At 34.3% G+C, this 17686-nt stretch overlaps 1 protein-coding gene across 2 annotated transcripts in view; it reads left to right on the top strand.

Annotated features, from left to right (window-relative positions):
* RhoGEF3 (Rho guanine nucleotide exchange factor 3) overlaps positions 1-17686 on the top strand; it is a 292834-nt gene that overhangs the window by 13527 nt on the left and 261621 nt on the right. For both annotated transcript variants that reach the window (XM_036359399.2, XM_070111335.1), the window contains exon 2: positions 15791-16019. In XM_036359399.2, coding sequence (XP_036215292.2) covers positions 15885-16019 — 135 coding nt within the window. In that variant the 5' untranslated portion in view covers positions 15791-15884. The remainder of the gene's footprint in view (positions 1-15790; positions 16020-17686) is intronic.

Below are 17686 nucleotides of genomic sequence, written 5' to 3' on the forward strand. Positions count from 1 at the left end.
CAATAAAGTATACCTTTCACTGAGGTTTCATTGGAAACACAATTTTCTGTTAGTGAAGATCCCCAGACAATAATATCGACATGTCGCTTCTTCTTTACATCGCTGGAGAACAGATGTCTTACGAATTTTTCGTATATTTTTCGAAAAAGCAAATGCAAGGACATATTTTAACTGCTGCCTTTTTAAGTCAAAATGAAAATTTCATTTTAATGCGAATAAAAATTCATATTTCCTGTCAAAAACCTAATTAAATTCTTCTCAAAATTTAATTTTTACCAATTTTACTCAAATAGATTTTACCCAAAAAAAAAAAAAAACAACAAAAATTAAAACAATTTTTTTAAAGTTATATTAATTGTGTAAGCTAAATTGAACAGAAAAGTTAAATTGAGCAGGTTTGAACAGTAATTGTTAAGCCAATTTACAATCTGAATTAACTCCAGAGAGAAGTTTTCACAGACAAAATCAAAACTCTCGATACATTTTTCTAGTCCAATAGTTTAAGTCAAATTAGGTGGGTTTGGTACTACATATGTACAGTCAATTAGAGTTTTAATTTATTAAATTATTCTGCTCGACAATACACATTTTAATTGCTTCAGCTATTTGGATAGTTTAAAAATTTTCATAGTTAATCAACTGATTCTTCATAAATATACGTGTGACTCCTAATTAAGTTGTCTACGATTATTCTTGTTCAAGTATACCTTACCCTCGCCAATAAATTAGCTATAATCTAAATATACAATTAAACAAATATTTATATTTATCTATAAGTTGACTACATTATCATAAACGCCTGAAATTACAAAACAACTAAGTCTAACTCACTGGGTGTTAGTTGAAATTAGTCATTAATATGGATTTGATGTGTCATAATACATACAATACTAAGTGTAATATTGTCGTATTATGCAAATTGAAAGCCCAGTGATGGCAGAAATCTTACTCTTAACTGCTTCCTTTAACCACTTATTTTGTTTTTATTGTTTGCCTTTTTCATTTGCTTTGACCTCAATTTACAGTCTTTGGTCGTCGTGTTCGCCCACTGTCATTAACATTTTGACCTCGATTTTGAGAGAAGAAACACAGAAGCGCGCTGAAGCAAGCAATATTAGTAGTATAAATGAAGGCAATACTTTTTTTACATTTAAGCTTGCATTAGCTTAAAGCGATAGTATTTTTAATTTATGTACTTAAGTTTTTTGTGAGCAAAAGTACATAAAAAGTTACTCATACGCAATGACGCTTTTCACTGCAAATATTTATATTAAGCATTTAATGCTGATTTTTTTCAAATACAATTTTTTTACAAAATAGAAAATGCTTTTGTTTGAGATGTGACCGAAATCGCTATTGTCATAACTTTAAAGGAAGAGTTTATACACCTACTTTCATTGTTCCGATTTCAAAATATTTTTGTTCCTTAGACGTTTGGCCTGTATCTTAATTTTTTTCCGTATGTCATTCGTATTTGAATAAGAAATCGATATATTTTCTTTCTATAGTTTACTAAATAAGAGATAAAGATTTTACTTAAAAACAGGAGAATATATAATACCTTTCACAAGTAAAAAAGTTTCGATACAAATACTTGCTTTTGATCGGTCAGTTTGTATGGTAGCTATATGCTATAGTGATGCGATCTGAATAATTTATTCGAAGATTGTACCGTTGTATTGGACAATAGTCCATGTCAAATTTCGTGAAGTCATCTTTCCATAAAATAAATTGCTTTTGATCTTTCGGTTTGTATGGCAGGTTTATAACTAATCGACTCAGAGAGTATTTAGTTTATCTCTTGTTAGCAACCCATATTTAACTGAGTTGGACAAACTGTGACTAATTCTACCAAAAGCTGTCATAATACCGAATCCAGATAGCTTCTTAATTGGTATTTTAAGAAAATTTCAGCAAAATATACTCTAAATGTTCCAAATTTACTATAAAATGAAGCATTTAACTGGTTGTTAAATTAGTATTTAATTGACAATAATTGTGTGTTAAAATTCCAAAGCAACATGTAACTCTAAAAAATATGTTAATTGAACATAATTAGTTGATTAGTATGTTAATTGAATTGAATTAATAGAAGGGAAGTTTTTACAGATAATCAAAGTCCTTTCGAGATAAATTTTTTGGTTATAACATTTACTAATTATAGCTTAATTATTTGTACTCAATTAATTACTAATTGAATTCAAAAGGGCATTTTCACAACAACTTTCTAAAAAAATATATGAATTGTTTACACTAAATCGTATAAGATTGAACACCGTATTGAGTCAATTAGTATGTTAATTGAATTAAATTAACAAATTGGACTAATTCTTTATGCTTAATTGAGCGGATTTAAATACATACTAATTATTGAAGTATATTAATAAAGATAATGATCGAATTTCTAGTCAAAATTTGAATTTTTGAGAAAGGCTACCCAAAAAAAAAGTCGTTCTTCGTGAAAAAATTTGCTTAAAAAATCGAAAACATTATTGCAAATCTTATTCCTTTGCTCATTATCTGACAAATATATCTAAGAAAGTCGTATGAAATTTTTTCAGTCCACCATTTTTTCTGCACCGATTCTGAAAACAACGTTTAGAGAAAAGCGTGTTTAAAGTTTTGGGACTCGATTACACTAAATACATGTGTTTTACAAATAGACTCATGTCTCCGAAATTATTTGCCGGATCAAGTTCAACTTTTCGGAGCATATTCTCAAATATATGTAAACACGATATATTTATAAGCAAAACAGAAAACGATTTTTTGAAATTTACAAGTGGATATAACACTGTAGCATTCTAATTGACTCCACTAATTGGCTAAGTTTACTGACCTTGTAGACCTTTAGTTTGTGGTACGGTGTTCTTCAACTGTTTATTGGAAAATGCTTCGGTATTTCTTTCTATTATGTAAAGCTTTAGGTGTTGCCAGGATTTTATTGTAAATATCGAACGACAACACAAGTTGCTCATGCGTTACTTGTTTCTTTAAGTTTATTAAGTCGTTATGCAAATCGCTTGTATGAAACTCTTGCACCGAACAAGTAAAGCCGAGAAACTATTGACAATATATAAATTTCCGCCGCTTGTCAGCTTCCGCATTCAAATGAGTCTTTATATAACCTTTTTGCTATCAATATTTCATTCATGGTCGTCTAAGTTTTACCAGATCTACTTGATGTACTTCAGCTTTTGTTGTTTTGTTGTTGTTTGCTTTTGTTTATTCTTTTACTTTGCGCTTTTGAGTAGATAAATATGACAATGTAGACATTATGGACATTATCGCCGTTATCCTTATATCTAGCTAAGCAACTATGGTTAACACTTTTGCTGTAGTTACCGTTGAACACTTTGCACATGAGCGCACACAACAACAACAATAATGACAACGACAAACAAAATGACATTAAAGACTATAAAAGTGCTGAAGCAAAAAATATTACAAGTCGTAAAGAAAGTCTTGTGAAAGTGGAAAAGGCAACGAAAGCTATGTACGCGGAAGTGAGACAAACAACAACAACAACAAGAAAAAATCGTTAAACTTCGGTTGCACCAAAGCTATAATACCCTTCACAAATAAAAAAGTTTTCATATAAGAACTTGATTTTTAACAGTTAGTTGTATGGCAGCTATATGTTATAGTGGTCAGATCTGAGAAATTTCTTTGGAGATTGTACCGTTGTTTTGTACAATAATCCATACCAAATTTTGTTGGAATATCTCGTCAAGTTAATAAGTTTTCTATACAAGGTTTTGATTCCGATCGTTCAGTTTGTATGCCAGCTATATGCTATAGTAATCCGATATCGGCGGTTCCGACAATTGAGCATCTTCTTCGTGAGAAAAGCACGTGTACAAAATTTCAAATTGATATCTCAGAAATTGAGGGAACTCCGGACAGACAGACTAAATCGACTCAGCTCGTCATGCTGTTAATATTATATATATATATATATATATTATATAATCTCTGATATTTGCTTCAGGGTGTTACAAACTTTTTGGTAAACTAAACCCTTTTCAGGGTACAAAAACGTTGCCAACACTCTGGGTGTGACAGACGTGCTGTGAATCTTTAATTACGAGTTGTATATTGTGAAATTGCTGCATGTGTGTGTGTGTGTGCTTTAGTAATTATATACACACATACATACGTATGCTTATGTTAAGTGCCCTCCGGCTACGGTTTTGTTATTCTTTCCCTAGCATGCTTAAGCATTTGCCATTTGTTCCTGCGGCGTTCGCTATTACCGACCATTACCGTCTGTCCCCATCAGTCGCCGCATTCATTTGTCGTCGAACATGTCCAGCGACGTTACGTACATACGTTCACATAGCAGCTGCTGTTGGTCTTACGTCCTTTTAGCCTTTATTTAATACATGTGCTTTTGTTTGTGCTCACCTCCTTTCTTTTCATTTCTTTCTTGCTATTGCTGTTGTTGTTTTGTCTTCTTTGCTTTCGCGTGCACGTGTTTATCAGTCATTATTTTTCATTTGCTTTCACCACTTCCGGTGCAGAAAGTGGGTCAGTAAGCGTTGTGGCGCGCATTCATTTGCTGACTCACACACAAACACATATATATTTAGCACACACGCTACATAACATATATATATATATATATATACATATATATATACACTTTCACACACTGACACACTCATAGAGTGGAACCGTTAAATTCTGTGCATCCTTCAACATCCTGCCGCATTCTGCATTCACTTTTCTGCACTTTCTCTTGCGCATCCACTTCGCTTTCGCCACTTGAGCTGCCCGGCAACATTTGCAACACGAGTCTTAATGCTGGCCAACTTTTGCTGTCGTCTTTTATTAGCCGCATCTTTATTGTGGCAATTTGCAGTTGACTTTTTTTTTGCAAGCGCACACGGCGCAAGTGGGTACCGGTGTGGTTCGTCCGTCGGGTCCCTTTTGGTATATGTAGTTGTAGTTTTCGTTTAGAAAGTTTTCGTTGGTCACACAGCTGCAATTATATAATAAGCGTGGTCGTGTCTAATTCCGGTGCTTCGCAGTTTTAGAGACTTTAGAACGGCATGTCGGTGTTTGTCGGCCACTGCGCAGCATCCTTTTTAATTAATTGTTCTAAAGCTTTAAGCTATTAAATTTATGTTTAGGTTGTGTAACTTTAAGTTAGCATATAAATATGGTATTTCTGAGTTGGCGAAACTACTCAGTTTGCAACTAGATCATGGCTAGTTAGCCAGTAGCTGCAGTCGAGTACTCCTCATAGAGATTACGGCAAGAAATCGAAGAAAATTTTGATGTTATCATATGCCTCGTATGTTAATCAAAGTCGCAAATCAGCCATTCAACTATTAAGGAAATGCTGATAAGACAACAATTTCGAAGCTACAATTTGATACCATAAACAAAAAAAAAAAGTTAACTTCCGTTGAATCTAGTTTATAAGACCCTTCACAAATACAAAATATTCCATACAAAAGCTGATTTGGATCGGTCATTTTGTATAGCAGGCATATGGCTATAGAACAACCGATTTGAACAATTTTCTTCGCAGCTTACCTTAAAAAATAATCCAAGCCAAATCTCGTCATATGCAAAAGTTTTCCACATATGGATTGGATTTTGATCGATAAGTTTGCATGGCAGCACATGATATAGTGGTTCGGTCTGAACAATATAATCTGAGGTTGTTGCATTACCTTGGACAATAATCGTGAAGATATCTCGTCAACTAAAAAAGTTTTCCATACAAGAACTTGATATTAATTGATCAGTTTGTATGAAAGCTATATATGTAGGCGTCCGATATCAGCGGTTTCGACAAATCAGCAGCTTCTTGCGGAGAAAAGGACGTGTGCTAAATTTCAGATCGATATCTTAAAAACTGAGCGACTGGTGCGCATATATACGGCCGACATACGAACATACATATATCGTATATGGTATACATAATAGGGCCTCTAGTTGTTACAAACTGCTTTGCAATCTTAAGATACCCTGTACAGCCTATAATTAGACTTTAATGTTAGACTAAATCCGATATTGTTAAGAACCTCCCTTATACATTTCTTAAGCAAAATCTACAATTTTCAAGATATGCTCAGGTATTTGCCTATCAGCTCCTGTAGCCATCTCCAATATCCAGAACAGCCAAAGCTTTCGTCCTCTCTCTGTGCTGAGGGAGTACATTTTGGCGGTGGTATCGCTTGCCTTACCATCTTTAAAGCTTTGGACTTCACTGCATCAATTCTGTTGATATACAGTTCTTATTAATAATCTTGTTATTTTTCTCTAATCCATACAAAACCAGATCAATAGGCTCTCAATTCAATCATATACTTAAGCCGATCATCTATGTCAATTCTAGTCTAGTCCTTATCAAGAAGTTTTCATTCAAATGATGCAACTGAAGCGAACACGGTCGTGCTTGAATCGCGGTAAGTCGACGCAAACGGATGCCAAGTCGGGGTTGGCAGTAAGAACGTTTTTGCTATGAGTTTTGTGGGTTTGCCAGGGAATCCCCTACGGCCAAACTTCTTATTTGGACTTGTACTGTCCACAATTAAGCAGTCTGATGAAAGCAATTTCTCAACGGCGACTAGTTTTGGTAAATAGAGAAATTTTGTTCTTTCAAAACAAAGGCAGGTCACACATATCGATAGTGACACGCCAGAAGCTGCGGGAGCTCACTTGGGAGATTCTTATGCACGCCTTATAACTCGAACCTGGCATCAAGGGACTACTACCTGTTTCTGTCTGTGGCGAATGATTTTGTTGGTGAAAAATTTCCTTTAAGAAAACTTTTTGCAAAAAGACAATCCAGTTTTTTTGCCAAGAGGGATGAGAGCTTTTATGAGAGTGGCATTATGAAATTATCTTCGAAATGGCAGCAAATTATCGAACAGAACGGAGCAAATTTCACCTAAATCGGCTCACTCTAACTATGATAAATAACACTTTAAATTTAATTAAAAAGTAGTAGATTTCGTTCTACTAAACCTTAAGTTACGAAATATAGAACTCGAGCTAAAAAAGTTCTATACAGAGCTGAAAAATGCAAAGGCAAGCATTCATTAGGAAAATAATATTTTAAATTTTCTTTAGTTTGTAACTGTATCATTTACATTTAAAAACTGAAAATACATAACCTTCTACATTGTAACTCAAAACTTTAGCTTCAGTGTGCTCTCCTTAAAGGGCTTCTTGTACATAATTTGTAGCCATCCTTGGTTATCGACGCTTAATTGCTCACTGATTGGCGCTAATTACAACCTTGAGTCTTGGAAATCACCGTACCGTTTAATTATTAATACTCTGCCTTCTCCCTATCTTTCTCTGTCTCTCTTCTTCTATCATCATTCGGCGCTCTACTACATTTGTTGTATTCTACTCGTGGGTCAACTTATTGCATAATTTAGCTGAAGATAACGGTTAATTGATATGTATCGACAATATTATTATTAATTATATGCTGCAATACCTCTTACAAGTAATTAACATAAAAATAATATTAATAATGATACTTAGTTAAGTACAAAGTTAAGACAAGAATAGATATACATACTTATATCTGTATGTGTGTGTGTATGTAGCACCACTTTCCTAATTACAGCAATAATCTTCCCGCCGTAAAAGTTATTGAACGCTCTGGTATTTGTATTCTACTTATAATTATAATTCATTATCTGCTTTCTATATTTTGTGACCATGAATCTCAATTACAAGCGATTATTCATTCCATTCTTGTTATTTTGTATATGTATTACGGTAAGATATATACTCGTACATAGTTATATGTGAAAGTGTAAACAAGGTTGGTTAGTTCTAAATGTGTATGTATGTTGTTGAACAAACGAGTTTTTCTGGTATAACGCATATACAGGGTGATCAATATAAATATTTATTTAAGAAATAATAATAAATGCACTTAATATCAAATTTGACCCGGACTGGTCACACTGATGCTAGAATGTGACGACTCATTCAGGTATTTTAGTACGGGTCTAGCAATGACACGCTTCATACCCAAAACTTTAGCCAAAATGTATTGAAACGATCCATAAGAAATGTTGAGATCCTCCTGATGCCAACACGACGATTTTCAAGCACTGCTTCTTTAACTTTTTCGATGTTACTGTCATTAACAGACTTAGAGGGACGACTGGCATGAGGCACGTATTCAGTGACTGCACGATCTTCACCGAATGCTTTATGCCACTTAATCACTTGTGTTCGCTATACTGTATACTCCCCAAAACACTTCTGCAACATTTTTAGCGATTCCGTAGCCTTGATTCTATTGGAAACACTAAATTTCAAATAAATCGTCAATCTTCAATTTTTTTCCGTGGTAAAAATCGCTAGACAAACCTTTCGCGTCGTAAAGAAAATGCTGTTAAATAAACACTAACTACGTTGACATATCGAGATCAAACTTCACACGAACGTTAAAAGGTTGTACCAATTTAGGAAAAAAATATTTATCGATTCGGCTTGCGTGTGCAATTTATATGGACCAGACCGGCTCAAATTTAATCTTGATTTTAAATTAAAATATTTTTTTATATGTCTATTACATGTTGGTTCGAAGACTACGAACGTCTTATGATTTTATTCAACTGACTGTTTAGTTTGGTTCGAAGTACCAAGTCTTAATTATTCACCTTTTAATACCTGCTTCACGACTTCTGGATTAATGTCAAAGACGTATTACGCGATATTTGTTATTAACTTCTAAATAGTTAGTGAAACATTCACAGAGCTAATCTCCTCCAAATAATATGCACCGACTTCAACTCTTGCTTCCATAGTTGTCAATGGACACCAAGCGCATTTACCGAACTTTCTCAAAAGAACTACTGTATAAAGTGTAGAATTACTCACTAAAACCAAAAAAACTTTAAGTTCATTTCTTCTATGTAGTGTTCATAGAAGACAAAAATGGCGTTAGCAACAGTATTTTCTAAGAAAAATTGAGGCAGCTACCTAATTGAAATTTTCTGATGAATTGATTCTCGATGTTCAAGTTCGGATTTCTCCGTCTATATTTGACTGTATTTCCTGACGTTAAAAGAGCTTTGGCGGCCCAATCAGTTCCATGAAGGTAAGATGCTGAAGTTCTGTGAGATTAACAGCATTGTAAAATTGTCGCTGTCAAAATATTTTCAAAGGTTTTTGTTTTAAAAGTTGTAGACTTCTTCAAAAAAAAAAACGTTTGTCTGAAAAAATTCACCCTGTCAGTTCAACTTTTTGCACCATTGTCCCGCTTAGCTAGCCACTAACTTGCCAATGTTGATTTCCAACAGGTCAGTCGAAGATGGTTTATCATCATATACCATTGACATGATTATAGCATTGCTTCAGTTTGAAGTTTGGACCAATAACTCTTCAGTTTGCAAGGCAGTATCTTTTCCTGTACCCGATGCGCCTCAGTTCGCCCTAAAGTGAAGACTATTTATTCACATATTAACCTACAAATACTATGACTCAACGTTGCAGATTTCATAGAAAAGTTTTAAAATAACTTTCATCGATTTTTAATCGTTGCAGTAGAGTTAGTATTTGTATGGTGATTTACGAAAGTATACTGAACTTACGTGTCACAGATTGTAGTGTATTTTGACAGCTGATTTGACAACTATCCCTCTAGGAAATTATATACCTGTTAAAACGGCCCAAATAGATGGCGCTTACATCTCTCATAGATTTTATAGGTAATGCATATAGATACATTCGCTTTGATATTAACTGTTACGGATGTATACGGATTTACAAATCTTTAAGCAAACTCCGGGTGGCTATTAGAATTTATGAAAAATATTTTCATGACCGAATTACGTTCACAAATATGACTCTCTATGGTCCATTCTAAAAATATTGAATTTTATATGTAATTCGGATCAAAAATTGTTGTGTTCTTATTTTTCGCATATGTTTTGTGTATATTCCGTAAATATTTGCTCAAAAAATTTTCAATTTTACAGATCCTCGAAAGGAAAATAGATCTTTGGTTGATCTACTCTAGGTTCACCAATGTTGTTTCAATTAGGATCTCTCATTTGAAATAGTTCGCATAGCAACCGTTAACTTCTGCAAACTTAAAAGAATTATGTGAACACATATGTTTTTCAATATGCAAAATATTCTGCATTTAAGAGCAGACATATCAAGCATCCCTAAACAATATTATTTTACAAAATTTTTGTATATATTGTATATTATATGTAAGCCTATACTAAATTATGGTAATTACATATATCTATTAATTGTTACATAACAATGTGCTAACATTGCTTTCCGCCAGCCAACTCAATGCTCCATGGCATTCATTACTCACATCGAAAAGAGGATTAAAATTTGCAAATTAATGAGCACACAATATGTTGGCGTATGTTTGTAGTGGTATTAAGTCCAGGTGACGCGGTATATATTATGGCCTATAACAGTTAGTTCAACGCAATTTTATGCGCAATTTGGTATAGATATTTTGTTGCTTTTGTAAGCTTATTACAAATAGTGGTTTTCATTGCAAATATTTTCAATTAAAAGTTTGTTTTATTTAATATTTTCAACTAAATAAATTTTAGTAGATAATTAGGAGCGTACAAATACACCAAATTTTATTTATAGAATGTTTTCAGTTTTGTTTGTGTAGGAAGCAGAAGAATCCTCTTACAGTTGGTCTATGAAGTTTTGGGCTATCGATTAATATGGAAATGAAGTCAAGGTAAAGTTGGAAGTGTTTGGAAAATATTACTCGAGGTCCAAGTATGATCAATGTTGATAATATTTTTTGTTTCATTTAAGCATTTGGTCAATTTTGTTAAATGTAAAAATTAGCGTCGGTTCTTTAAAAAAGCTGGGCTGATAATCTGACTGAGTACTCAATACTGTAAAAAAATTTGTTCTAATAATGGAAAGATCGTTTACTAAGGCTGCTATTATTATTGCTCGCTGAAGTAAGTGAGTGTTTAAGCCTTTATCTCGCAAACGCGGGACAATCGAGAAGGAAGTGTTGAGATGTTTTCACCCGTCTTCTCTGATACAGCTTCTGCAGCTGGCATCCGGTGAGATTCTCAGACTTACAGCATGGACACAGTTAGAGTGAGGATAGCTTTACTGAGAGCAAAGAGCTCATTGGATTTCTTAGGATTGATTTTGGGCCACGCACGGTTAGTGACCTCAAGGCTAGTATCGCCGCCCTGCTATCAGAGTGATAACTACCGCTACCTGAATGACAGCAACCTCAGCTTCAAAAATACTGCAGTAATCTGGAAATCTGAAACTGAAATTGTTAGACAGTTCCTGAGAATATACCCCTCGACCAGCCCATAGGTATGGATAAAAAAAACTCACATATCACAAATCAACTAAGCGCTTAGAGCCTGCCACAAACCGAGATGTTTCAACCTTAGTCTGGCGTAAGGTGTGAAAGATAAAGTGTTTAGATGTTGTCATCTCATCTTCCTTTTTGCAACTTTAACAAGTTGCGTCCTCCAAAATCTTTAACCTCAACGTGTGAGTTGCTTGTTAAGAGCTAGTAGTTCACTGGATCCTTTTCTCTCTGGGCCACAAAGCTTTCGCAACCCCACAAGTGCTGGTAGATGACCAACGCTTCCTGAGCTCGCGCGAAGCCCATAGATCCGATGCCAGTTCTCAAAAAGACAGGGGAACACCAGTTTGTTGCTATGCTGATCGGATTTGGGTAAGTTAGCCTTTTTTTACAGGCGAGCTCAAGACTTGTATAGCGGTTCTGCTATCGGAGTGAATGCACAACTCCCTGAAAGAAGCCACACTAGCTTTCTTAATTAATTTTTATATAAATATAAATTAATTTTGTGCAGAAATATTAAAAATTATATCTAATCCTTATTTGAACTTCAATTCCACCGTTCCTTATTTTATATTTATTATAAACGGCTAAAAGCCAACATCAAAATAAACTTACAAAATTCACTGCCGTATTAGTTTTAAGCCATCGAAGTCTCTATTTTGAGTGTACCTAAATCTTTTTCTAAATACCTTTTCTCTTCTACTTACTTACTTCTCTCACTCACATTCAATAAATTCTTGACACGCCTGCATTCACAATTTTTGAGCGGCGATTTATTGACAATTGTGCTTGCGAAAGCCGTAAATGCCTTGAATTGCCTGACGGCGGTATGCAGCTGGAAGAGAATGCTTCCATCCCCCCCCTCGCATTCATTGTGACAAGTCGTGACCGCGCTTTTCACCAAACGTGTGAGTAAATTGCCTCAATATATACCTCTTCGCAAATCAATAGCGCATATTTGCATGCATGTATGTACCGTTTATATTGGTATATGTATATGTATGTGTGTATGTATGCCGAGTATATTTGTATGCATATATATACGTATGCGAATGTTGACGTGCATATGTGCCATTTCCCCAATATTTTGCTTGTTACCTTTTGTCTTTCATTCATTTGCATTCGAATATGTATATGTATTTATGTATACATGTGTGTGTGTTTATTTCGATTTGTGTATGGCTGTTAAGCTTCTGTAAGCGCTTTATTGACATGTCAATAATTTCTTGCTGTTGCAGCTGCTCTGTCAGTCCAACGTTTTACGCCATTTCAATTGCATGTTTTCCTTTCTTCTCTTCTTCTTTCTATTGACAGCGAACGTTGACATTATTAAAATTGCACATATGTTTGTACAATGTGTGTCTTATGTTGCCAGTTTTCCACATACATGTTCACATGTATTGTTGTAACATGGGCAGGTTAGTAGATGAGGATATAAGTAATTTGGTTCTTGCTTTTCAATTCTACGAATTCACAGATTTGTGTGACAGTCATTTATGAGATTTTTGTTTTGGACTTTATTGTAGACAAATTAAGTTGAAAGATTTTTTGCTGTGTCAATAAATTCTTTTTGGAACGATGAAAAATGGTTTTAAACTAATAATAAATGACTTATTAGTGCTCTAGAGATCTGCCCTTATAGATGTATACCATATATATATAACTATTTTCGAACAAAACAAGGAGAACAATACTGGACAACAGTTCGAAAGAAATTGACAGTTTTTTAACTCAGCCATATTTTCTATAAACTTTCCTCCTATCAAAAGAAGCAAAGGTTATAATGGCGCGATAACGGTCAAGAAATATGGACTGATGATACCACCGGCACACAAACCACACCAAACCGTTATTTATTCTGGATGACATGGCAGCTATTGAATCTCTTCAGCTTACTCTTCGACCCAAATGCGGCAATTTGCTTGTTTATGTATCCATTGAGCCAGAAATGGGTCTCATCGCTAAACAAAATTTGGCTCGAAAACATCGGATTTTCTTGGAGCTTTTCAAGAACCCATAGAATGACACGATTTCGCTTGATAAAGTCGACCGGCTTCAGTTCTTGCACAAACTTTATTTTGTACGCTTTCAATTTAAGTTCTCGACGTAAAATACGCCAAGTCGTTCCATACGTCAGTCCGAGTTGCTACGAACGGCGCCGAATCGGCTCTGCATGGTCTTCGTGTACACTTTCAGCTACGGCCGCTTTATTTTTCTTCACTACGCGCTGGACGTGGTCTATTCCATCGAATATTATCCAATAATGGGCGCTGGGTCTCAAGATGGGTGATGGTGTTGCGAATAGTACGCTCAGTAGGCCGATTATGTTGATCATGAACGTGAATTTTCGAAATGATGAAATGCCAAATAATACTGAACAAAAATAACATGATAGCTTGACACGACTCCCGCGTGATCTGTTAAAAAGAGGCTATTGAAAAAAGTACCTCTACTTATATCACCCGTTATAACTTTTGTATATTGGCATTTTTCGCATAACCTCAAAATATATGTGAAAATTTCAAATAAACAAGTTTTTGGGTTTTTTATTTTTATCTTCTTCAAAAATTTTTTTTTGCACAAAATTTGATGTAAACTTAACTTTTTATGCCCTAAGCACACTATATTTTCTATTTTAAATATTTTTCTCCTAATATTGAAAAGAAATTTCAATTTTCAATCAAAAATTCTCATGTCAAAATTTGAAATTTTTTTTAATTTTTTGTTGTTTTCGCAATTGAAAAATCCGCTTCGGGAAACACGCCATGAGTCCATTGACTTAATATACCTATAATAATCGCCACACACACTTTTCGTTTTGTAAGCAATCAGCTGCCAGACACACATTAATTTCAACACGCACAAGAACAAAATACATTTTATACTCTTGCAACTGGCAAGAATCAAAGCCAAATCAAATAATTTTAGGCGCATAAGGTCTGTTAGAATAACGTAAATAATTATAAGATATATAGTATTTGGGAGTTTGGGTAATTTGGGTAATTTGTAGGCCAATTTCACATATTTTCGACATTAAACTGTAGAATATCCAATATTATACGTTCAGTCAATTTTGCTAAGTTATCTTACTTATTTGCCGATATATGCGATATAAAGTCTGTCGGAAGCTTGAACATCTTTCTATTAGATATATGGGAGCTAAGGGAAATATTGACCCGATTCAACCCATTTTTGACATACAGACATATTATTATCAGAAAACGATTCTCTCCTTATCTATATAATATATCTCACAGATTAACCGCTATTTTCGACAAAAAGTTTGCAATAGGAACTGTGGCCCACATATTCGGTATCTAGGTGCTTGATAGTTGTAGTCCGATTTGGACAATTTTTTTTAAGTGCAAGAATCAGATGGAACTAAAAATTGTGTTATATGGGAAGTAGACTTGGTTTCCGTCTGATTTCGCCCATTTTCGCACTATAATATTGGAATGTCAGTATAATATTTACTACTTGTAAGACAAAAAATGCATATAATTTAGTGTTATGACTCAAAATTAAAATTTCTCATAAAGATAAGGGCTTGTCATTGTCGGCTAGCTCGATTAAATTCCAGCTCAATTTTTGATTACTTTTTGCAGCAATTGAGGCCATATGCCAGCAATAACCCGCCGAATATTCTCTTCTAAGGCGTCAATCGTCTCGGGCTTATCTGCGTAGACAAGCGATGTTACACAAACTCAGAAAAAATAGTTCATCTGTGTTGAATTGCATGATCTTGGAGACCACGCAACAGGCCTACGATACAAGATAATGCGCTCACCAAAATAAATTGATTGTTTCGTTGGCTGCATGGCATATAGCGGCGTTTTATTCAAACCAACGGTTTTCCACATCAACATTCTCCAATTTAGCCACGTAATAGTCACTAAGCGTGGCTCTAGAGGTGTTCCCAATTCACTGTAAGACAACAATAACTTTTTTAAGAAATATGAACCCCTCTAGTCTCAACAATGGCTTGTGGATTATCAGTAGTCCCAAACGCGATAATTTTGTTGTAAGCTGTCAAATAAATCAATTTCGAAAAAAGTGTTGTCTCACTGAAAACCACGCGTCTAAAAAAACACCCTATACATATCGTCAAACCAAAGAAATACGAGAGCCTCATCTAACATAAAGCCGTAGAAAACTATCGTCTAAATATTTTCACCATTTAATATATTTTTTATAAGTATCATTCCGATTTAATTTTGCATTACAAATGAGAAACTCTACGATAACAATGTCATATTTGACATTTCCACATTAGTGCTGCCATATAACATTTCGTTTAATCGAAACCTTCTCCTTGGATAGTGGGACGCAGCTAGCATTGCCCATTTAAAACTATTTTGAAATATTTAGCAGCACTGTAATTCCAAAATTTGTAAATATTTCTTTAGTATAAGCCTATATTTCTAAAACTATGATTAAAAACTATTTATCACCATTGTCATGCTTTATTTTTAGCACAATGTCACAGCAGATTGGTTGCAAGAGTGTCACTGATGAAAATAACTTTCATTTGGCATTGCTATAATTACGTAAAAATATACGAAGTAAAATGACGTCAGAAACCTATTTGGATTTGACCTTTGACCGTAGTGGAAAGAGTGGTAAACGTGCAATTAGACCAAAATTGCTGAAACTAACGGATGTCACGATGCCGCATCGCAGTCGAAAAAAGACTAAAGTCAAGGTGAGTTAAATATAGCATACTAAGTATTATAGAAATAAAAATGACTGGTGTGATAACCAAAAGAAAAAAATAACAAATTTTTAATGATATAATAATCACAGCGATATCTATCCTTCCAGTCGTTAGTAGAAATATTTGCTCTCCAGGTGTATTTTATTTCAAATTTAAACAAATTAAACAAAAAATGCGACTGTGAAAAATATTTTGACAACAGCGACACCTGTCAACCAGCTGCTATTAAGAATATGTCACTTTATTGAATTTAGTGAATTATTTACTGTTTTCAAGTTTCGCTTACACATCTAACTCTTTTGACCTTGGCTTTTCTATGACTGAACGCTTTTCCATCATCCATCATCGTCACGAAGTCCTACCTCCGATTCGTAACCATATATAAAAAGTGCTCTAAGTGCTAAAAGTATCATGTATTATATAATAGACTCTTGTCATTGTGTGTTAAAGTTACCGTTTTTCTTTGGTCTCTCTCTCTCTCTCGCCCGTAAAACAAAAACTAAAACTTTCAATGGCAAATAACAAAATCAAATTTCAAATTTAATATATGCAAAATTCTCCACCTACTTTACACAGAGCTTCTCTAAACTGGGCAAGAAGAGCAGGCCCAGGTTGTTTGTAATCATTAAAAATTAATTAACACACAAAAGTTGCCTCTTGCTCGTTTATCAAGAGAAAGCGATATTTTTCAACGTAATTTAAGACAATAGCTTTATACTACAATACTCGTATACTAAGAATGCGCACAAAAGAAGTGGAACAGGCTAGCAGTCTACATGTTTATCGAAAGCACCAGCTGCTATTGGAGTCCTTATTTTTGTTTTCAACCGCAGAAAAGATGATTGATTTAATGTTTAAGGTTTAGTATGAGAGTATCTGATGGAAAAGGAATTTCTGAGGTGAGACATGAGACCTTTTTTGAGGAAATAAATATTTGGCTCTTTTTGAATCGAAGATGACATGACAAATAATTAAGGTTCTTATCAATAGTATTAGTTCTAACCACCACAGTTACCAAATTTATTCTAAGAGTGAAAACTTGTTTTTTATTTCCGCTACATTATATAACTTTATTTATTCCGTGTACAAAATATTTCGTTATAACCTAACCTAACCTCAAAATTTTATACGGTAAAACAACGAGGTTAAATTCGAAAATCGGATAAGGGTTTGTTTTGAGAAACGACTGAAGCTATAATTCCGCAAACAGGTGCAGGCTACGTAAGGTGTTTTAGCCAATAATCCATGCCATCCGTGACAGAGGATATCGAGACATGTGGTGACGGATTGATGAGGTCGACGGGGGGTGGTATTGTACAAGGACACTGAAATTCAGATTGATTCTACATTATTTGAATTTTATATCTAAAATAATATTCTAAGTAAGTTCTAACTAAGCAAAACCCAAAAGTACAGACCGCATATAAAGGTTTCTCAAAAGGTCTTTCACAGACTTGTAATGCCTTGCGATAGTCGCAGTATGATAACAGGTCGCATAAAAACTCCATTTTCAACAAACTGTAACTTAGAGTTTAATCTCGGTTACAGTTAAGCAAGGGGAGAGCGATTATGGACTACTCGTAGGTGATCCGTAGGAAGTAATACAATCTCCACTGCAAAGAGAGTTTAACACAAATCTCTGCAAAACAAGCCAA

The sequence above is a fragment of the Bactrocera oleae genome, chromosome 6 (genome assembly GCF_042242935.1).
Source record: "Bactrocera oleae isolate idBacOlea1 chromosome 6, idBacOlea1, whole genome shotgun sequence".
Classification (NCBI taxonomy): Eukaryota; Metazoa; Arthropoda; class Insecta; order Diptera; family Tephritidae; genus Bactrocera; species Bactrocera oleae.